The sequence below is a fragment of the Platichthys flesus genome, chromosome 19 (assembly GCF_949316205.1).
Source record: "Platichthys flesus chromosome 19, fPlaFle2.1, whole genome shotgun sequence".
Lineage (NCBI taxonomy): Eukaryota > Metazoa > Chordata > Actinopteri > Pleuronectiformes > Pleuronectidae > Platichthys > Platichthys flesus.
Window position 1 is genome coordinate 8,618,396 of NC_084963.1, and position 23,311 is coordinate 8,641,706.

Consider the following 23,311-nt stretch of genomic DNA (forward strand, 5'->3'; position numbering starts at 1 on the left):
ATATAAGATCAGCTATGCTCAAATTTGTTAAATGAACCAGTGAACTCCCACCTACATTCACCTCAATACATGTCCTCTAGGTGGCGATGTTTGCTAGTCTTAGTTTTCTCTTTTAATCACATTAGTGGTGCAGCTGCTGCATCAAAGATTTGAAGCTGTCACGGATAAAACCCAGAATCAAACAATCTGAAACACAAATCTAGTTTCAGTCAAATTGGATTTTAAACGGCTCTTTTAAAAACAGTTTTTGTTTGTTCATCTGTAAGAGCCGGTTTGTGAGAATCTCTTTTTAGTTCTCAACATGAACATGTTTCCAAGGCCGACTGCTGACAGACATGTCTTTTTCCCTCCCCACCAAACATCAGCAGCGAGGAAAATCCCTTCGCTTTCTCATGTCTCCTAATCCCTCAAATCGACCAACCTCTTCCTCTGCCCAGTCTTATCTGAAGAGTGTCCCAGAGGCCACAGTGGCTCTGGTTCCTCTCCCAGAGGAGCCCGGGCCCGAGCTAATCGTCTCTGAGCGAGAGCGAGGCGAGCATGTCTGTAATCCTCTAGGTTTATCAGAAGAGTGGCCTGGCCTGTCCTGACTGATAGATGGGGCGGAAGAGCTCAGAGCGAAGCCGGGGACACAATGGGCTGAAGCCAGGAAAATCATTTACAGCCGAGCCTCAATGACAAAGCCACTGACCTTTTCCCTCTGAAATATTTATCTGCATTGTAGTCATCAATTGAATATTGCAGCATTATTCACAACACTGCATCCGATGTCGCTATCGACGCCACAGTGGTTATTGGTTTGGTAATGGGCTCCTTAAAGTGGGCGTGCGTTTTATGTCTGTGGTGATCTAAACTGCGTTCGAGCTATAGCATCCAATTTGGCGGGACAAATGAAGCAACACAAGAGGTGCATGCAGGCGCACCGGTTTAAGATTAGCAATTCAGGAAATGGGGAGTTGCAAGGCCACTTCTAAATAATGTGAGCAGCGGTTTCCTCGTGGATTTATCATCAGGAATAAATGTAAGTTTAATGCACAGGTGTAATATCTTAAGGAGGGCAGCCATGTTTATTTGTATTTTTACGGATTCGGTGTCTTCATCCTCGAGCGGTGGCCATCCGTCTCCCCCAACATAATCCACTGTAACAAAATTAGTGCTTTCAACTTGCATCATTTATCGAGGAACCAGTCCAATGTGTTTTAGCTCAGGACGGACTCACATCTTATTATAAAGCCCGAGATTGACCGGTGGAAAAAAAAATATAGATCTTAATAAAATGAGATCTATGGCTTGCCAAAAAAAAAGAGAGAGACATGCCCGGTGGTTAAGCTATAAATCCCTTTGCAATAAAAGCAGAAACATGTCTCCTTTCCTTTCCACAACCATTTTTATCATTCATGAATATGATCAAACCGTCTCCTCAGCTCCACGTCGGACGGATAATAAATAATCTCATTTAATAACACAAACTCTGGGCTGGGTTTAGAAAATTTCATTTACTTGACAATCCTTATTAAGAAGAGGCCAAAGGGGGGGTGGGGGTGGGGGGGGGATCGAGGTCATACATTGCAAAATGTAGTCATTTCAACATCATAGTTCATGGAGAGCGTTCACATGTCCATATAGAATAATTGCACTTTATAATTATAGAGACAGTTTGCTATGGAACTCAACAGGCCGACATAAATAAATAGTTTTACACAACCAGTGCAGACACACACACACACACAGATCTCCTCAGTCACACGTCGCACGCTGTCAGAGATCATATAGCCCTAAAAAAGAAGAGGAGTGTAAATGACTCAGGCGGCCGGCTCTCCACAACATGGCACTCCATCATTCCCAGGTGTCGTGTTACGCTGCCACAACAACTGTCACATCCTAACACATCCCTCATTTAGAAATCTTGACAAAAACACAACCAAACTGCACATCCTGCTCGGCCACAGACGCCACAGTGTTGATTATCCATAATAGGCTGAGCTGAGCGGGACTACATCAAAAACAATTCCGATGCTGAGTTACATCACTTTTGTCTATAACTGCATGACACAAACACACAATGATCAAAAAAGATGTTCACCGGCGTCATACTGCTGAAGCACATGTCTGTTAACACTGAAAAACCAGATTCACATTAAAGTAACAGACGAGCAGAATGTGAGTTAATAATCAAGAAACGCTCCCTCTCAAATATGAAAAAAAAAAAAAAAACATATATTCATAAACTGTCAGATTCAAGTGTTTCTAGACGAGTACCAATGATTATTTCAGTTTCGCAGGTTTCCCAAAAGGCCGACAGAGAAACAACAGACAGTGTTTACATGTTCGAATAAGATGGCGAATCGTGATTGGGTGCCCAGCATCGGTGTCAAACGGAGAACAGCCTTTTAAGATATAAAAATAAAAACAGAAAAAGGTCCATAAGATAAACCTCTATCTTAGGTCGTGATTATCATTTACCTTCAGGCTTCTAACACCAAGCCGTCTCCCGATACAGTTCATGCACGGGCGTAAAAAGGCATGTCTCCTTCTCGCAGACGTCTGAGCTGACATGCCTCCGCTGTCAGGTTTGTCACCTCCGCCCCCCCCCCCCCCCAGCGCCTCGTCTTATCTGTAGACGGGGAGTTGGAGGTGGGCTGTCTGGTGGTGCTCCAGCAGCTGAGGCATTCCCATGGCTTGGTACCCACGGCCCAGCATGCGCTCCTTGATGCAGGGAGGGTGGATGTCACTGATGAGGCACTCCAGAGACTGCAGGCTGCTGCTGAGCACTGCGGCGTGGCACAGGCTGGAAGTGGGCAGGCCACAACAGAGGTTCGGGTCCGTGCTGTAGGCCTGCATGTGAGGGGGGAGAGGAGGGTGCAGCTGAGGCTGATGATGCTGAGGGTGGTGGGGGCGTTGATGGCAGTGAGGGTGGAGGTGGGGGTGGGAGAAGCCCATGTCCCTAGGCCTGGCCGCGCATGGACCCGTTGCCAGCACCTGAGAGGTATAACAGTCGCTGTGTGGGGTGGCCAGGACGCCGTCCCAGAGGGGAGCGAAGTACTGTCCGACGGCCCCCCCGCCCTGCATGGCGGCACAGCTCAGTGACGAGCTGCCGACTCGCTCCTGCCCGGCACCCGCACCGGGAGGAGGCGGCCTGTAGGCCAGCTGAGAGGAGCACGCCAAAGGGAGGCAGGATTCGGGAGACTGGCCAACGCCGGCCTGTGCTGCTCGATGCCCCTGAGCAGCGTTACTCACACTGTACATCCTCACTGCCACCTGCTGATAGGACGGATGCTGCTGCTGAATCGGATGCTTGTGCTGCCACAGCGCGTAGTCCCCTTCCTCCAGGTAGCCGGCTTTGGCGATGTCTGCACTCTGCGTGGGCAGCATCGCTCCCGTGAATGCCAGGCTGCTCTGGGGCGGCACCCCCAGGACAAAGTCGGAGTCGGAATGTGCCACCGCGGCCACGGCCTGCACGGTGGGGCTGGCCCGCGCCTCCCCCCCCAGCTGCAGGGCCTGGCTGTGGGGAACTCGGCTCATCTGCCTCATCAGGCTATGAACCTCCGCCAGCTCCGACCGGGGGAGCACGCTCCGGTCTCTGGAGGTCCTCCCCCCACCGGAACAGAGAGTCTCAATGGGCACATCAGAGAGCTTACATGCGCTGATATGATAGGCCTTGTGCCCATGTCTGACAGCGTAGCCATTATTCAGAGGATTGTTATACGGTGCCACGGAGGCCTGGTGGTTGTTTGCATGTTTAGTCCTCCTGCCCTCAGAGTTCTTCACCCCGCTTCGGACCACCTCGGAGTGTTTGACGGCCAGCAGGCCTCCTGAGCCGGGGTACGGGCTGTAGCGGTGGGTGCCCGTGGTGTCCAGGCCGTTGACGGTTTTGTTGAGCTGCTTCTGCTGCGGCACCCGAACATCGGAGGGGAAGATTTTGATGGACAGCGGGCTGTTGGCGTTCCGCTGGGCGAAAGCATCCAGCTCTGCAGGAGAGGGGTACCGGGAAATCACGGTGGCCAGCTCGCCTGAGGAAGAAGAAGAGGAAAATAAGCGATTGGTCTCAAAGAAGCTCTGTTGTTTTTTTACCTTTCAAGCACAGAACTATTAATGGAATGATGGAAGACACTAATATAATTTCAATGCTTTCTAAAACTTAGGTTTTGTTCAATGTTAGTCAGGGAAATAAGGGCAATAGGACTTTAATATGATGCAGTGGCTCCAATGAGATTCATTTGAGATATTAAGGTGTTGGAGGATCGACTGAAAAAAATGGTTTAAAGTATTTTTTTTGCTGATCACACAACTGATATTTCAGCAATCGCCTTAATACAAAATTATTTTTAGTTGATCCACATTTCATGTTTGGCTGTTCCTCAATAACTCTGAAGTCACTCAGGCATCGCTGCTTCCCGTCAATGAAGGTTTGTTCCACTTAATGCTTTTATGGACCAGAACCGATCCCACTGGTAAAAACCCCGGAGTCCACGTCGAGAAGGAGAAGTTGTCGCAGATGGGGACAAAAGGAGCAATCGCACAAAGAGCACCTCTGATTGAATTGTGTGTGTGGGAAAGCTAACGGGACAAACTAAGATTGGATTTAAACACTATTATTCAGGCAATTTCATGGCTGCTTAACTCCTTGCAACAAAGGTGAGGTGGAAAACGGTGGGAGCCATTTAAAAACAATAAATCACCTGTTTGAAATTACAGCCACCTTTCAGGCCGACACTTTTATGGAGTCTCTGGCATAAAACAGAAAAAGGGGCTGAAATTAACCTACACAAGTCGGCGGAAATCATCACAGGCGAAATAACAAGCCGGTAATCTGCCACAAAAAGCTTCTAAAAATAAGGATAAAAAAAACAAAACACTTCATTTCATTTTCAATAACAAAACCAATTCCAGCGATGCGGGGGAGAGGCTCACTTGTTGTTCCCATTTGAAATTGATTTGGGAGTTCATTTCATTTCAGGCCTACAGTGAAGCCTCCCGACTGTGAAAATGATTCAATCTACAAGATCCATCTCATGAAAGGAATAAATTGGGTGTTTAAAATGGAGGAAGGAGGTAAGGTGGGGCGTTCGATCCATCCAGAAATCTCCCGGTGGGGCAGCGTGAATGAATTCTACAGAGAAATACAACGAAGCAAAACGCTGCTTATTATGTATCGCGGCGTAGTGCTGCTATAGAAAACAATGACATCTGGGATGTTGGAGAGGTGTTTATACTGTATACAGCATCAAGATGTGAGCTCTCGCTTCTCTGGTTTCCCATAATCCTGCTCACTGAGTCCGAGGTAACAGGAAAGACCAGCTGCAATAACAGTTTCTGGCCTTTGGCTAAAAAAAGCTTTTATTTATGACCATAACTGATAAGTAGAGGAGGATCATAACCACCCTGGAAGAAGCTTAGGTAATGGGGAGTGATACAAAAGATGAAATGAATCTTTGTGATAGCACAGAACTAAACGTGTCTCTTATTTCTGCCTTCAAATTGCTCAGTTACCTGAGAGAGATCATTTAGTCGTCTGTCGCTTGGTGAAATGTCAGCGTTAAGCCCGGCACGCTGCGATTGGCTCGCTGCTCCACAAACATTTCAACCACTCTGAATGCTAACACGTCTTCGCAGGGTGTCTGATATTGTTAGTCCAGAGATTACAGCCCTGTCAGAGCCGTGGAGACACAACACAGCTGCACTTCCCCACTGTGGCTGCCTTAATGTGCCGCCATGGAAACCTCATTAGCAAATAGGCCTCCCCCCCCACACTCTGCATTCACATATTTGTCATCCGAGGACCACTCCCGCGAGGCGTATGCATGAGGAAAAGGGGGGGATCATTTCCGGCTGATCCCCCCGACAGAAGCGCGACTACTGGATAATGGGAAACTCAGAGTGAGGACGGTAACAGCACGACCAGCATTAACGCTGAGCTCTAAATTACCACCAGAGGTAATTGTTTCAATCCTGAGGACTTTATTACCAATCACGGGTGTTAAGCTGCAGCCCAGCACGTCGTGTTTACCAGTCGGCTGCATCGTTTCTTGCTCATCTCACAAGGCTTTCCTCCAGAACACACCCGTTTTAAAAAATAAATTAAAAGAGGGACCAACAATGTGTGCTTCATTAATTACAATCTGGCTCCACGACAGCTCAAGTCTCCCTGTGAAGGTGCCAAGACAGCACGATGCTGTCTCATCCTCACTCTCAACACCAAGGCCATATATATATATATATAAATACATATGAAAGTGATAATTGATGATGTGCATCAAGTGTCGCTTGTGCTCAGCAGGCGTCGCTTGCACTTTCCAGAAGCGGAGCAAGGTTCAATTTGAAAGCTTCTTCTTTTTTTTTAAGTTAGTGCTTTTGCTTTGCTGGTCCATTCCAAACTATGATGCTTCCAGATCGTTGATCCTGAAAACAAGCAGAAGTAGGCAACAGTCGTTCTATTCAGAGGATCGTTTAGCTCTTTTGAAACCGAGGTGTTTCAACTGCAGCTTGAACATGTGAGAGTGAGAAGGCGACCAGGTGAAGCGTCTGAGCAGCAGAGCAGCTTTCAGCCTCATCCCGGCTGTGTTGCCATTTAGGAGATGAGATTCTTCATGTTCTTCCATTAATGCTTGTTTAATGTTAAGTGGTTGGTAGTTTACCTAATGTACCAAAGACCAACTCATTCAAATCATTGAATTAACACAATAAAGAGAAGCAGAAAAAGATAGAAAAGAGAACAGTTTCTTTGTTTCTCTCTAACTGTTCTTCCCTCTACTTCCATCTCTGCTCCAATCAGTGGCTTCACTATTTAATTCAATGAAAACCATGTTTTTTAAAAAGGTTAACGCACATTATCTGTTGTCATCTTTTGCAAATTAATCTCCAGAATCTCCTTCATGGTTGTCAACCATGCATTTCACCCTGACATGTTTTCCTGTGCTTGTCCCCTGTGGCCACAACAAGAGTCACGGGTGTAAAAAAAAATAAAAAACAAGACGAGAAATGAAAACAAATACAAGGTCGTTCGCATGACAACCGGGGAAATGGCAGCTTTCGTGTTGTCAGGTGAGGAATTGAGGGGAGATAATTAGCAGTCTGACCTTAAGCACTTAATCACCGTTAACCTGCAGTCTGCACGCGGCTCCTCAGCCCTGACACAGGGCAGAGAGAGAGGGGGAGAGAGAGAGAGAGAGAGAGAGAGAGAGAGAGAGAGAGAGACGAGAAACAGCCCAGAAAAACATCAGCCCTTTTTTCCCGAGCAGGCCGCGGCATCACACAGTGTTTACACGTTTAAATTCTTTGACCTTTTAACAGCCCCCCCCCCTCCCTGCTTGTCCTCAGACACAGCTGATTAAAGTGGGCCGTGCTGGATTAAAAAAAAAAAAAAAGAGGCTTTGTTTGTCATTTTCCTTGCCTCAAACAGAATCTGCATAATGACACTGATGTACGATGCATCCGCGGCTCCCGATTGATCCCTTTAATGGTCCCACTAGTCGTGCTGGAAGGTGTTGTTGGTTCGGAGGGCACGCCGCGCGCTAAACGTGCCGTGTGCAAGGGCTGTGGCGCCACGCTGAGAGGAGCTGGCACACTTTCACAGGAAACACCTAATCCTGATTTCCCTCTTTACATGCAGGAGCCTCGCTTGGAGAGAACCAGTCGGGGGTTGAGGGAGACAGAAAGGAGATTGTTGTAATGTGTGTGTTTGTGATTTGAAAGAGGGCGGAAACGTTTGCACAGGAATAATCTGCAAATATAGAAAAACCTTGCGTTTTTTATAATCACGCCACGATGCAATTTGTGGCCTTTCACAACCTTGCTTCCAACCCCCATACAATTAACTAAAACGGGCTAATCTTTTTCCCGTGGTCACACTTGAAGCCCCCCCCCCCCCAGCTTAGAGCGCAGTCCTCATTGTTTTGGAGCAGTTAAAGTTAATCACTAATTTATGGGCAAAACAAGCCCCAGAGGCAGGGATGAAATCTGGAGGCGGGCGAGCACTTTGCATTTCCCAAAACCACTCCTCCTGACTGTCACATCCCCGGAGGCCCGACATGAGGAATGGGAATGGCCGCTAGGTAATTATTCCTTATTAATATCCAAACAGGTTGGCGTGAAATGTCAGATCTTATGGCTGGGACTTCTCCTGAACGACTTAGTGAGATAGCTTGGTAACAAGAGTCGAATCCTCGGAAGGTTTGCGGCTCTGAGACTTGACAGTTGATAACAGACCTCCTCAGCATACATAGAAGTGTAGCTCCACACCGATTATTTCTGATATTCAAAATATTCCTCGACCCACCTTCGCAAACCAGGACCTGACCACATTCACCACACATGTAAAATGCATGTCTCTGTTCCCATGGCAACCTCCACCCAATTGGCCCCATAAGCCTATACTCATTAGAACCATGTAATTAATTGGCCCCGCCTCCATTCATCAGAGGTTAGACGGAGCGATAACACCAACAATTATAGCTGCTCTCCTCTCCCTTCATACTCAAGCCAAAATGTTTAAAATATAATTATACAGTTTTTCCGTTTTGGATAATGATTCTATCTACAGCTTGTATTTTTTGGTGACGGATAAATTCTGTTTGTAGATTTTCAACTTCAGTCGGGAGCCTAACGTGTCAGAACAAACACAGAGATGCACAGCGGCCACAACATGGATGATTTATGAAATGGTTATAGAGTTTCCTTTGGTGTCAGAGCAGATTGTGGGAGCTTTACATTCCCAGTGTCCGTGGCTGATGGACACACAACTCCCCCGGTTGAATTGGTGCTAAATGTGAACTGTTGATAACTTGGGTTAAAAAGTAAAAGAAAGTGTAAATACAAAGATAAGATGAGGAGTTAACTAGGACTCCCAACATCCAGCCATTCTCATACAAGTGGCTTACGCTATAGGCTTAGAAAACTGCTAATAGGTACAGCTAATAACATCTTACTGCTACTTGCTGCTAATGCTATTGAGCCTCTGCTCAGCAGCACGGATCAGTAGACTCCCTCTGGCTCATGGGTAATGTAGTATTTAGAGCCATCTGTCATGTCAAACTGACTAAATAGACACAAGGCTTAAATTATTGAAACCAGTGACCACAACATGCATGTAAAGGGTTTTGAGTTTATCCAGAGGACTGTTATGATTCTTTGTTGAGTGACTGTGTATATTTTTTACAACAAAAAACTGGAATAATGAATGGAGAAAAAGAGTCCTTACCAATATAAAGACCAATTATTCTGGTTCATACAATAAACGCAGCTGAAAGTTAATTCTCCCATTTGACATTGAATGACCCCTTTCATAATCGTCATATGATTGAAAAATAAATCTATTGGTTAATAGAGGCTTAAAGAGTACGGTGCATTGTCAGCAGTTTTCCCCATGTACCACGAGTACTAAATTGAAAACACATTAACATTTAGAGGTTGACAGAGGGATGCCAGTTAAGGCCTCTGTGTAGTTGAACCAACTCAGCAACCACAGGCTCTTAGATCTAACGTCTCTATTCTCAACCTTCATCCATAAACACACTCATGCGTCCCTCCCTCCTCGTCGGCAGGTTGTATACGTGAAGGGCTCTGGAGTGACCTCAGGGCTGAACACTTAGTTGTGTGTGCTGGAGGAGGCTCTGGCGAATGCTCCTTTGCACCAGTGTCACTCCTCATTTGTTTCTGTGCCGCTTGGCCCAGCTTGGGCAACGTTCCCCCTCTGAAAGCCGACCCGAGCACAGGCCAGCAGCGTGGGAAAAAAAGAAGCGCTTCCAGCCCCCTGCTCTCAAGCTGAGATAGCAGAGAGGAGAGAGAGGAGAGCGCGGCTCGCATTCACTCTCCTCACGTAATTCCTCCCACTGGTTTTTCTCAGAAATCGTTCACATGGGTTTGTGGGGCTGAGAGCTTTTATGTCCTGTGCCTTCCATTTATCGATAGCTAAAAATGGAAATGGCTTTTCAAGAGCGCAGCGGCGACCGGCGTCTGTCCCCATTTAACATGATCCAACAGCGACTCATTTAATGAAGGAGCCCGGACCCACACAGGCTGAGCTCCCATCAGCGGCCTATTCCCTGTGGTTGAGCTTGAAATGTCAGGCCTCAGCTGAAGGGTGCTGCACCGCGCCACGCACAGTCGCAGTGCATAGAACTAATGGGGAGGGGGAGGGGGAGGGGAAGGGGGGTCGAAAAACAGGATGAGGAACGCACCCCTGGTTCTGCCCGAGGCAAACTAGGCCCTTCTGTTCCAATGTTTAGCAGACAAGTGCTCCACTGATTCCTAATTAATATTTAATAACAAAATAGACAAAGAGGTATTTCACCCGGGGAGAGAGATGAGGAGATGAGGAGATGAGGAGACAGAGCTTAAAAGGGGGGATGGAATTTTTTAATTTGAGTTCAGTCGGAAACACAGCCGTTAGTTTTGAGTACGTAATTCTAAAAATAAGGCTGTTGCAGAACCACAGAGGTATTTCCTCTTCATTTGGCTGATTTGACCTCATGATATATATAGTATATGAAGTGTATTTGAAGTATATGAAGTGTATATGAGGTATATGGAGTTTGGTGAGCTGAGAAAACCCCCCTGGCGTGGCTCCACCCAGCTCCAACCCGAGAAGAGGTAAAATTGTTCAGAATACGTGAAACCCCCCCGCGTGTGCATGTGCAGGTATCGGGTTAACACCGTCATTGAAATCTGATAATTACAAACACAATTAGGGTGAAATTAGACTGTGTAATGGTGCGGTGCGTGATGCGCGAGCGGAGCTAGCCTTTGTGAGGAAGCACGGGCCCATGCAAATGAACAAAAACATTTACAGGCAACAGGATCAGTCAGATTAGATCCTCCTGACCACCGCCCTGCTCTCCGGGCACAGAAAAGGTGCGCATGTGACTTATCATCTCGCCAAACACTGATAGTACACGCTGTCAACGGTCCAAATTTGCATACTCGTGCTTTCTCGGACACTTCCTGTTTTGCAGCACAGTAGCAGTTCCTGCACGGGTCTGAATAAAACACATGAAATATATACGCGACAGCTCGGCCTCACTATAATGATGCTGCAACAGCTACAGGAAGAAACAAAACATCTCCACAGGACCTAATAAGTCAACGTGTTTCATGGCTAAGTGTATTAATAAAACTGCAATACACCCAGCTGAACCATTAAACTGTGAGCAATTATAGATCTTCAATATAACTCCAAACCAGACCCAGCACAGAAATATAAGGCATCAGCAGTTTTTAAAAATCGAAATGATGAAAAAAAAAAAAAAAAAAGGAAACCACAGCAGAATAACTTCATTTGCAGTACTGTGATCTCATTATCTGAATCTAGACTATCGAGGAAGAAGAGGAAGAAGAAAATGTATTCAGAGCACCGCACAGATCCCACAGATGTAGAGTAACACACAAAACGAGGAAGAAACCAACCAGGGACTAATTCGGCAGACATGTCACATCCAACCAATTAACCGGAAGGAATCTAATTACATATGTCAATCCGGGTTAGTCCCGGAGACACCGGCTCAACCTTTCAGTGAACGCGGCGTAATCAGTCGAGATGAAGGTCACTGACATTGGGGGCGCTCTCTGAAATGTGAACGTTATTAGTAACCCTGTGCGGGAGAGTTGATTAACTCCGTAATTTCAGACTCCACTTTGACCAGTGGCACCGCAGGAGCACAGTGATTAGCAACCCAATTAAAAGGCATCATCATCATCATCAGGATCGGCCATTATTTTAATTCTAAGAGCTTAACGGCAGCTGACGGCTTAACGCGCTGTTGTAAGGTTAACTAGGCAAGTGACATATTGAACTTGATTAATGATGGGATTCAACTTTTGGCTTTTGCACATTGGTGATGAAATAAGTATCTCCCTTGCATACCTAGACATTTTGGACATCTCTAATTTCCACTCTAGTCTGTCTTGGCCTGGTTCAGACCACTGCCAAACTAAACCAGTTCCCTGTCCATGTGGGCTCCTGCTCTGGTCGACTTGCTGTGGGAATGTGCTGCGTGTGGTATCGATGGAAGGGACGGTTACGACGTGTTTGGCAGAAAAAGCAGATTTTGTGCAGTAGTGACAACATTTACTCTTACACTGTGTTTTACTACTATAAAAGATTAATGTTTAATCGGTTGTGGAGCAGAAAGATTGCTCCTAGAAGTCAATGGATTTCCTGGAGTAGGACAAGCTGCAGTATTTAAAGACATCCAGGAGGTTCAGACCAGGCAGGACACAGCTGCTTCCACTGGGTTTAACTTAAAGGGCCACAGCCCTGGTGCTGAGCTGCTGTCTTGTTTTCATGATTTTCTCTCAGTCTCAGTTGCTCCTTTTCAGTTTCTGTGTACCTTAATGCTGTACCTTCTTCACTACCTTTGCCATACACGATATTTTAGGTGACATGGTCAAGCTCACCAGGAACAAGAACCCTCCCAGTTACTATTAACTTCTAAAACTGGTCTATGCCATTGATAAATTGTGCAGAGTGCTTGTTGTCGGCCCCCTCTGTGTTACCTGTGTGCCGTCATGACTCACCTTTGCGGGTGCAGGGCTGCAGCGGCGGCACCGGCAGCAGTAATGGCGGCGGAGCAACATCGAGGCTTTTGGGAGTGCAGGCCAGACGCTGCGACGGGAGGTTCTGTCGTCTCTGGATACAGGCCAGCATGATGGTTCACGACGGCTGCTCACAGCCTGGGTAAACCTGCTGGAATAAAGACAAAACAACAGGTTTTTAAACTTTATCGCATTACCAATTAACAACAAATAACATGTCAAACTGCGAAATAGCCCAATGGTAACCTAGTGTTGGTGATAAAGACAAAGTCAGAGGATCAACAAAGTCAGCAGGTTTCATTCTCTTGAGAACCATCACTGGTTTCGAGAAGTTTCAAGTCAATTCACGCAGTGGTTGTTGAGATATTTCAGGCAGGACCAGTATGAATAAATCCCAGACCAGTTCTGTTGTCATAACTTTTGATTTTAAATGTTTTTCTCGTTTCATGGTTTGGTCACATAACCATCGTTGGAAAGAAAGCAGATGCCAACTTAATGTTTGGAGAGAAAAAAATATATAACGATGGGCATTACATTCAATCATCACTTTGATGTCGGAGGAAAAAACTGCCGGCGCTCACGCTACAGTCTCTCCTCTTTCAAAAACATCTCCACTTCACTCCGGCAGCTGACATGTCTTAAAACTCCTCAACGTCTCGGGTCCTTTTACCACATTAAAATTCAGGAGCCCGGCTTTGAACTGCGGAGGCTGCACATTTAAGGAAGTAATCTCATTTAATAACGACGCCATCTCCTCCTGCTGCTTAGTTGTTATGATGGTTCTCCGCCGTTATCAACCTTGGTCTGTCGGCTGCAATCACACAGATCATTCACAAGGACTCCTGCAGCCTCGGGGTGCGTTTCAGTGTGTTACTATACCCCGAGACCTGGGTTTCTTGTTCTATGAATTTATGGCTGTATTGATCAGCGGTGAAAGCAAAAAGCGGCTCACTCCCCAGAATAGGCCGCGCTGTTCGCAGGGTTAAGCATTGTCAGAGGAAATGAGCGGCGCAGTCGGAAGAAGAAGGCGCCTCTCCACGACTGTGCTGATTGAAGCAATCATTCTGGAAAGAGAGCCAGGCATCGAGGGGATATTTCGGTGATAACGGTGTTTGACTTTCACTTTGATTATCTGAGGGAGTCAGCAAATCTGTATGCTAGCTCTGCAAAACAAAAAAAACCCGGGGCTACTGTGCACAAACTTCTTACTGATTTAGGTATCCTGTATACAGGCAACAAACTATCTGAGACGTACAGTATATACCGTTAATCCGTCAACTGCTGTGGTCCCCACAAAAAGGCAGCCAGCAGCATCCAGCTGTCACATGGCCTCTTTTTCTCTTTCTGGCTTTTCAGTTCCTTTGGATTTTGCCTTGATTTCTCCCACAGGGTCCCCGGAGCAGCTAAAGAGAGTCAACCACGGAACAGAATGTTCAGTGATGAGCTGCGGGGACGTGATTACCTTCGCCTCAAAAGGAAGAGGAGACAGAGAGTGGCTTTCATTTTTACTCAGGTGCCAGCCCTCACTCTTCCCTTCCTCCCCCTCCTTCGCTCAACATCTGTCCCTCGGTGACAAGCCCACTTCAAACTGCTCAGAGCAACCTGTCTCATCTGAGCACACACTCACACACACACACACACACACACACATCTGAAGCGCTAAAAGCCTGAGCATGGTCAGATTCCATTTTGAAAATAATAGCAGTTTCACAACAACCCCTCCATTACCACACATTTGTCAAGAGGGAGGTGCCGAAAACGCAGAAGGAACACAAGAGAGGGAAAGTATCTCAAGGGAAATCCCTCCACTAGCAGAAAATGAGACATGAATTGGAATACCTTCCATTACCCCCATAATTTGCAGATGGAAGAAAATACATCAAGGAGGTCATTATAATTCAAAGAGGCCAGCAGTGGCTTAAAGAAGAAGAAAGTTCTTCTCTGAGAGCAGAGAAGGGAGCCAGATATGATCCATAAAGTGCGAGTAATGACGCTTTCTTTCATCCTACCATCTAAATTTTAAATTGAAAGAGATTTTGCAAACATTTTACTTGCTTCCCGCATCTCGAGAAGAATAACCTGAAAGCCGAGGAGACGTAAGAGATAAAAGAGCACCCAGGGTTTGTGATGTTATCTCGGCTCAATTCTCGAAGCAGTATGGTTTCTCCAGCCCTTCATTTCATGTTCTGCTCAACAAAAAGTTTTGCCTGTGGCTTTGTTGATGTCATGTCAAGATATCTCACGACTGACAACTGCAGAGTAACTGTCAGCAATCGTAGAAATGCCAGACGGTATTATAGTTCAACTGAGCTTCCACACACAAGGTCAAAGATCGTTGTCATTACTAAGATGTTCAGTGTTTCTTCAATCAGCAGCAGGATATTGTGGTTATGGTTATAAACCGGACGTCTCACTTCTCATATTTACTCTTCTGCTTCGGGTTCATTGCTTCGGTGACCTCTGTAACCTGCTTATTAGGGAAAAGGACAAAGTTTAAGCTGCAAGGACGTCTAATCCTCGCCACTCTCCTGCAACATCCGTGAAGCTGATAAGCAGCGCGATGTGGTCCGCCGAGGGGCGTGCCAGCGAGATAAAGGCCTTGTGCTTCGCGGTCCATCTAACCGTCCCCCATGGTTTTCTGATAAGGGCGTTTTTGGCGGACAAGTTTATTTTTCATGCCTCTTCCTTCATCGCAGACGGGACTTGAAAGGCCCTGTTTTTCTGATGTCATCTCTCCCGGGACGGGGACGGGGCTTTTTTCCGAGGAGATATGGTCAGCTGAGGGGCCAAGAGGGAAGCGAGGGAGGGACTTAATGATGGCTGCTGCAGGCACTGACATGATCTGTTACCTTAAACGTACAAAACATAGGTTTGGCCGCTAACGGCCTCTAATTTAAAACACTGACAAAAGTCTGACTTTGATGATGTCTTGAAGCAATGTGGGATCATGGAAGTTTATGTATTTAGTTTGTTTATTATTGTATATTAGTTGTATTCACATCACGCAGTAAACAGCAAGGGAATAATCATTATTCTTTACGAACAGTGGAAGGACAAAACAGAGTAACTGGCAAACTAGCAGTTTAATTTTCCTCATAAGTCATTGGCCACAGAAGTTATAGCTAAAACAGACAGGTAGAGTAGACATGACCCAATTTAATGGCGACCAAAATGAATCATCCGATAACCTTTTGTAAAATGTGAAATTTCTCAGGCTCTCGATATCTTTGAAACCATTCTGGATAATGTCAATGAAATATAGAAGTGTAGTTGTTTTAGACTCTTAAAAAAAGTATTCCAACGGCAGCAGTTCAACAAAAATATTCCCTATGGCAAATTTTCTCGAGACAACTATGCAATGTCATCAAATTAGCACCAATGAGGACAAAATGAGGAGAGATATTCAGAATATTCCTTAAGATTGTTAAGTAGGTTATGCATCATTACCTAGAAAATACACTGGACCAGGCCGGACGTTTTACCTGTCAGGCTGCACAACAACAGCTGCAGAACAGGAACAACCATCAAAGCGGTAAAAAAGCCCTTCATTATACACGAGCATGTGTCTGACCTTCTGGAGTCTTTTATGAGTCTGTGCAGCATCAAGGGTCAGAGAGAAGATAGAAGCAAATTGCGAAAAGAGCCGCCCTCTCAGCAAACATGAAATGCAAAGGGATACACACCGGCGCTACACAAACACACACACTCAAACTGTCACTTACACACACACAAACACACTCAAACTGCCACTTACACACACACACACACCCGAACCCCCCTCCCTACCCAAACCATCGCAGCTCCTGTTAGCAGTTCTCAGAATCTGCTGTTAATAATTAGATGATAATGAAAAAGGTTTAGGACGAGCTCCCTTTTCACTCTCCGGCTGGATTAGCATGTGAGTGCTATGCAAATGCCCCCCCCCCCCTTCCTTCCACACGGAAACTGCGAGAGTAAAGGAAAGAACACAAAAGCTAAAAAGAAAACGTGGTGAACGTATAGGGAGAAATAGATGATTAACAAAGAGCAAATGGTTATTGCAGAAGAGGAAGAGCGGCGTATCCCCCTTTGAATGAACAAGACGTGGCCCATGAATAACAATCCACTTGCTGTATAATTAATAGTATATTATGCATGGCTTTTATACTGTCTTTAAGGTAGGCACTGCAGGAACCTGTTTCAGTAATGGAGACCAGACAAGTAGTCTGACATACAGGGCTGCTGCAGCTGCTGGATTCATCTCTATAAAGCCCTCCTTACACACACACACACACATATACACACACATCCCAACCCCCTCATACATTTTTAATAGAATCTATTACTTCTGGATTAGCCGATAAGAGCTGCCCTGGTTAAATTCTATAATAGTTTGCATAATTGGTATCAGAGCCGCATATAAGAAAGCCCCAGATTTCTCTCTTCTCCTTCTCTGTGGAGAAAGAAGAAAAAAGGACACAAAGGTTCAAATGCAGGAAAACCAAACATCCCGGAGTCACTCTGCTCAACGCTAAAAGAACACTCGAGGCCCGAGGCCGATAACAATGTGGCTCATTTCCATTGAGATTAGCTCCTGTAAAAGGTATTACAACGGTTTTACCAAACAGAAAAGAAGCATTTCCTATACAACTTGCGTGCAAGCACAAAATTTATGTAAATGCAAACGCCGGGCAATGCTCAGACAGATGTCCACGGCTTTCAGACGGATGTAAATCATGCAGCGTTAATGGCAGGTTGCCTAGGATGAACATAAACGTCACAATTTCTCCCGTGCACAACGTCATGTGGCCGCCACTAAACAGTTGTGTTACAATGAAAGCTGAGGGAGAAGAAGTCTGATGGATCCATAACAACAGCCAATCATCCACTGACAAGGAACAGTCTGTCCACCACACATTCTTCCACATATTGCTTCACGATTGCACAGACGTAAATATGATAGTAACATCTGCTCCATGTTTAAATCAAACATAGACCTGCACATTATTGTTGGACTACCTCATTCCTATATATGTTTTTCCGCAGTTTAACCCAACAAACCCTGAGCTTTTATATTCCTGTTTTGCCTTCTCATAGGTAACCTCTTTGTGGGAGGCTGTGGCTCAGGAGGTAGAGTGAGTTGTCTGGGAACCAGATGGTCGGTGGTGTGATCCCCAGTGCATCCATTCTGCATGCCCAAGTGTCCCGGTGCAAGATGTTGATGCCAAATTGCTCCTGATGGCTGTGCCGGCAGTGAGGGAGTGATGTGTGATAGGGAAAGTTGCAACTTTACTTTTGGTGTCAACCCGCAAGGGATGAGTGCTTCTGTGTGTATCACATGAGAACATATCTACTAAAGTCATAGATGTATTGTATGGTTTGTTCATCACGGCCAGAAAAGCTCTATATGAATACAATGCCACTATAGGTCGACTGTGCAAAGCAACATTGTCAATTCACCTTCTAACTGGAGGGATTTGAAAGTCTTAACGAGACTGATCTCAATTAAAAAGTCTGAGGAGAAATGTAGATTGTTTTTCCCGTGTACCTGCCGAGAAACCCTACAGTCCCATATTTCACCCTCTGTCTTTTTCCCTCCCCACTACCTGAAAGTGAAAAAAAAATACATCAGTTCGCAGCCTGCAGATCTCAAACAGGATTTTAATATTTAAACATCTAAACTACGGCAACAAATGGATTGAAATGAATGACAGTCCGGCTCCGGGGGATCAGAGCCTTCACCATTAACTCTGGCAGCAGCCGCAGCAACTGCCAGTGTGATGTATTTGTCTTTGAGGTTTACAGTTCTGACAAACAATTACTCGTTTACTTTGGAGTTAATGCAGGCCATTTCTGTGAGTCAGTCTTTCAAAACAGCCTTGGCATGACGATTAATGTGTCATACATAAACAATATAATCACTATTTTTGTAGTTTGCTGATTAATGGTATTTTCTTTGCTTATTTGTGCAAATGTATCCATGGCGCTTTCTCAAGTTTGGTTGAGAAACACAAGTGAGCTTCATCACCGGATTTGGTCTTTGGATAAATACTAACTTGGACATTTTTCATTTGAAACAGATTGCCCGGCACAAATTTGACCATTAATCCAAAACTGCACAATTAAACCTTATCTCCGAGAACAGCTTTGGTCGGCAGTAGAAAGCTCGGACTGACCCAGATCTGCCCTTGCCCGTCTACGGTGCCAAGGTAAAAGAAACTAACCGCATGGGGTAAAGTCTGGCCAATGCCAAGGTAGCACTAGAGGGTAAACAGAGCCTTATCTTATCCTTATCCCAGTGTGCACGCCGAGACACGCTGTCAGTGAGCTATGGGTATGCTGTCCAGCCTTTAGAAAACGTTGACTAAAGATAACAGATGGTGGAAGAGTAGGCTGAAAAGTTTTGCAGGGAAAAGAAGGGCACTATGTTTTCAGTTTTGACGTTGACATTTTGTCGGGCCGACTCCTTTGCAGAGTGTTATGAAGGAGAAAACCCCCCCCCAAAAAAAATACAGAAGCATGAACTCAATCCCTCCGAGCCCTCCCCCCCTCCCTGATTCCTGTCATCTTTTTTGTTTGCCGTACTGTTACACTGTTAAGGGTCACCGATTCCTTCTAGTCATTAAAATCTTGAAGCAAACAAAAAACTCATTAAATACCGTGGAGAGAGAGAGACGCTGCTCGCACGGCTCTTATTTGAGCCACAACCTAATGATGAGCTCCCGAGCCGGCATCGTGGAAATATTCAAGAAAAAAAGAGAAGCCCTTTGATCTCTGGACCAAACAAAGATGTCATCATCTCGGCTTCCATCTCTTAAATGATAAAGCATCAGATGCAATTTGGCTGACTCGATCATTAATTCGAAGTAATGACCGAGCACCGTCCTGTAGACAAAATACAGATTACCGGAGCTCCACATAACCCCCCCCCCTCAGTCCCCCCCCCCTCCCTGTTGACCCCAGAGGCCCAGTCCTTAACCTCCCACCCTTAACCCCCAGTTTCACTACTCCATCATCCTATTAGAGTGAAAAGACCAATTAGACAGATTTCAAAAGAGGGCAGGCTGCCTGTAATTACACATGACATCTCTTAGCAGATAAAAAAGGTGACTACAAAGGGTGCACGGGAGAAAAGGGCGAAGCAACTGCGCCAGCTACATTATCCATGTGTGATGGGGCAGAGCGGCTGGGTGCATATGTAGATATGATCAAAGTCATTTGGCATCATCTCATCGCTCAATCTCCCAGCAAGAGACGGATGCACGGCGGAAATCTCCCCGTGCACACACCAAGTCTCAAACGTGAATCAAGGGATGACACGGCAGGAAAAGACGTGACCTTAATCAGTCCCTGTTCTGGTCGGCGTAATAATCGTCCAAGAAAAGGTCACCGTCGTGGTGAGCCATCTCCTCCATTCGGTTACTCAGTGGGCCTGGAGATCGAGCGAGCCTGGGGAAACTTCACAATAGATCAGAGCTCAGCTTGGCTCCTGAGATGGCAAAGGGAAGCAGGCAGCCCAATGACAAATCCCCCTCTCTCTTCACGGAGTTGGATTTACTGCCGGGGTGTGATGTGAGATCAGAGGGAACCCCCCCCACGGGATACCTGCACACCGACTGCTCTTGATACCGCGCATTTTACAATCCGCTCAGGAGAGCTCCGGGGGCCGGGCCGAGCACATTTCAAGCAAACAGCCGCAACATGAATATTTGTCATTGTGTAATTAGTGATATGTAACTGTCTCAAACTGGAGAACGCAGCTGCTAAAGCCCAAGTGAACTGACAGCCTGTGATGTGTGAGCCCGCAGCGCCGAGTGTTCACTGGGGGGAAAGGGTTTTAGTGTGAGAAGCAGATTTATGGATCGAATGCCAAACCAATATACTTTATGATGAAAAGGGGACAAGCTACTAAAATGTTTATTACCGCTGCGTGGTACATCAAAGGCAACAGTGGCATGTTTTGAATATGCTTATAGGGAATCATAAGAAAGACAGTTTCGCCTGTTCCTGATCACCACATGCCTCAAAAGGAAAGAATTAACCCTGGGGAGTTGACATACTTTTCTCTTTTTTTGGTCAGAAAATAGCTTGAACAACATTACAAATAAAAGAAGAGGAAGAAGAAGAAGAAGAAGAAGAAGAAGAAGAAGAAGAAGAAGAAGAAGAAGAAGAAGAAGAAGAAGACAATGACTGACACCAAATTGCAGCTTTTCTTCTTCTCTGCTTCTGGTGAGAAGCTGTGACATTACGTCTCTCTGGGTAATAAAAGATCTGGCAACAAGCAGGAAGTGCACGCGGGCTAGAATTTCACACCTGGCCAATAATCTATAGGCCCCCTCTGCTGCGGCTGTAACCTTCAACCCCGGCCGCCACCGGTGCAGTGAGGTGCGATGATCCCACCTCCGGCTTCCACACAATAGAAATGGAAACCTTCAGAGGCTGGCAGCCCTCGATGACCGATAATATACTTCAAAGCACTTCCCGTTTCCACTGAGACGCTGACATTATAAAAGCGCCTCCTCGGTGCGCGCATGCACAGCCAGCATCCAACTCGCACATGCACACACAGCTGATGAGAGTGGAAAAACGCCCCTGGCGCACAAAACAACAGTTTTTATAGAAGCGGAAAAAACCTCCAGAAACTACACACTCATGACGCGAACGTTTCTCATCCATAAAATCACCAAATTACGCATATTTCCCATATTTGTAAAATATCACAGGGACTATTTTATACCATTAAATTAATAATTCTCTATGGTGGATATAAATTGCAGTGCTTATAGCTGCATATAAATACACATTGAGCAACAGCAGGACACTGATATATAGTGAGGGCGAGACACACCTCTCCATGAGTGCGCACCGGGCATCTTTCACCACTTTAGCCCCGTCGACCTGGAATCAATGCGGGGCAGGATCCCGGAGCATCTTTACAACCAGACATGTTTTATTCTCACTCTGTCATGGTCGTGCGGGCCACACGCACGCGCGCGCGCGCACACACACACAGTCACACACAGCGACCATTCAAACCTATGGAGCTGCAGGGGTAAAAACAAGATAAACATTTGCCACACACACACTTAGAGCGTTGAAGTGTAAATAGAAGAAGTCTTACAGAGTTTGATCTTATCATAAGGCTTGTTTATCTTTGGTCGGCCCCGGCTGATTGGTCGCTCCCCTGCTCGGAAGGCGTATTTCCTCCGCAAAAAGCAATCTCGCCTCTGATTCCGCGGTGCGCACTGGAGACCTCCGGGGATACATCCATGGATGACGCCGGTTCCATTAGCTGAACTTACTCAGCATCTTCAGCACGAGTGTAACAAGAAGGAAAATGTCACCGGTTGTTTAGTTTCTTCCGTTCGGCCGCTTGTCGCTCATCCCGGGAGCTGACAAAAGCAGAGTGTGTGTGGTGTGTGTGCCACAGAGAGAGAGAGAGTGATGTCGGAATGGCAATGAGTCCTCTGCACTGTTGAAACCGGCTCCGGGCCAATCAATCAAGGCTACATTTGAATATTCCCACGGCTCGGCCAATCGGGTGCGAGGAGAGGCGGCCCGCTGCCTCGATGCCGGAGCCGTCAAAGCGAGCACGTTGCTGTGTTTTAAAGGAGAAGAGCCTCTGATGTGACGGCGCCGGAGCAGATTCAAGTTTTTTGGGGGGTCGACGTTGATCCCTGCACGTCTGATCGATTATGAAATCTGAATCCCAGCCAATCAGAGGAGCTCCATTTAAATGAAGATGACCAAGATAAACCTGCATCACTTCAGGACTCGGAGCAACGATGGAATAACAGTATATAAGGTTTAGAAATAGCCAATTACCAATGTACTGCTAAAAGTCCAAAAGCATCTGTCTGTCTATCTATCTATCTATCTATCTATCTATCTATCTATCTATCTATCTATCTATCTATCTATCTATCTATCTATCTATCTATCTATCTATCTGTATATCTGTCTATCTATCTATCTATCTATCTATCTATCTATCTATCTATCTATCTATCTATCTATCTATCTATCTTGTCTGATGCTATTTGTGATGTATTAAAGATACACTTTCTTTATAAGTGGATATGTTTTGCAATTGCAATTTGAATCTGTTCACCTATACTCTCTAAACTATAATGGTACTCAGTGGAGCGCATACAACAACTTTCATACACTCATTAATACCATTTATAACAGATCCATTAATTATTTCTTTGGAAAGTGTGAAAAACGCCCTATCTTGCAAAGTTATTGAAAGTGGTAAAAAGAAAATCCTCAATTAGCATTCAATATTTACCAAGTTTCGTGTTAATCTGTCCAATAGTTTTATGTGAAATCTTGCTTGCAAACAAACAAACAAACCAAGCAACAAACAAACAGAGGTGAAAACATTTATGTAGGTAAAATATGGAGTATAAGATATGATCATGTTGTGAAAGCAGAGTAAAATGAAAAGTGGAGCAGTGCAAATACCTGAGAACTGTACTGAAGCTCGGTGTTAACAGATACAGGTCAGAAGATCAGGATGTCGTTGCAGAGACAAAACCTCAGTGGTGTCAAATTAGCACCTGTTTGATACAGTGAACACACTAATTATAGATCTGTCTTTTCAGCAGAGGCACGTTGATCCTAAAGAAACATCTCTGAATAAGAACAGGTTCAACGCAGAGAGCACCGCAAACAGAAAGAGAGGATCTAAAAAGCCTTCTTCAATGCAAGCGACTGTTGTCTGACACAAAATCGAGAACTAACCCGACTATAAATGATGTCTCTCGGGTTAAACGTCTCTGGATGAGAGCTTGTCACGATCTGT

The 23,311-nt window shown here is 45.6% G+C and overlaps 1 protein-coding gene across 2 annotated transcripts; it reads right to left on the reverse strand.

Annotated features, from left to right (window-relative positions):
- Positions 1-1,304: 1,304 nt before the first annotated feature.
- LOC133975567 (protein FAM222A) lies at positions 1,305-21,921 on the reverse strand. Of its 2 annotated transcripts, none has more exons than XM_062413550.1 (3): positions 21,626-21,921; positions 12,508-12,673; positions 1,305-4,007 (listed from the first exon to the last, which is right to left on the reverse strand). In XM_062413550.1, exons 2-3 carry the CDS (start codon positions 12,635-12,637, stop codon positions 2,608-2,610), a joined length of 1,530 nt encoding a protein of 509 aa, XP_062269534.1. In that variant the 5' UTR covers positions 12,638-12,673; positions 21,626-21,921; the 3' UTR covers positions 1,305-2,607. The 2 variants fall into 2 exon arrangements, with proteins under 2 accessions (XP_062269534.1, XP_062269533.1); XM_062413549.1 differs by having other exon boundaries at positions 12,508-12,676.
- Between the last annotated feature and the right edge of the window lie 1,390 nt (positions 21,922-23,311).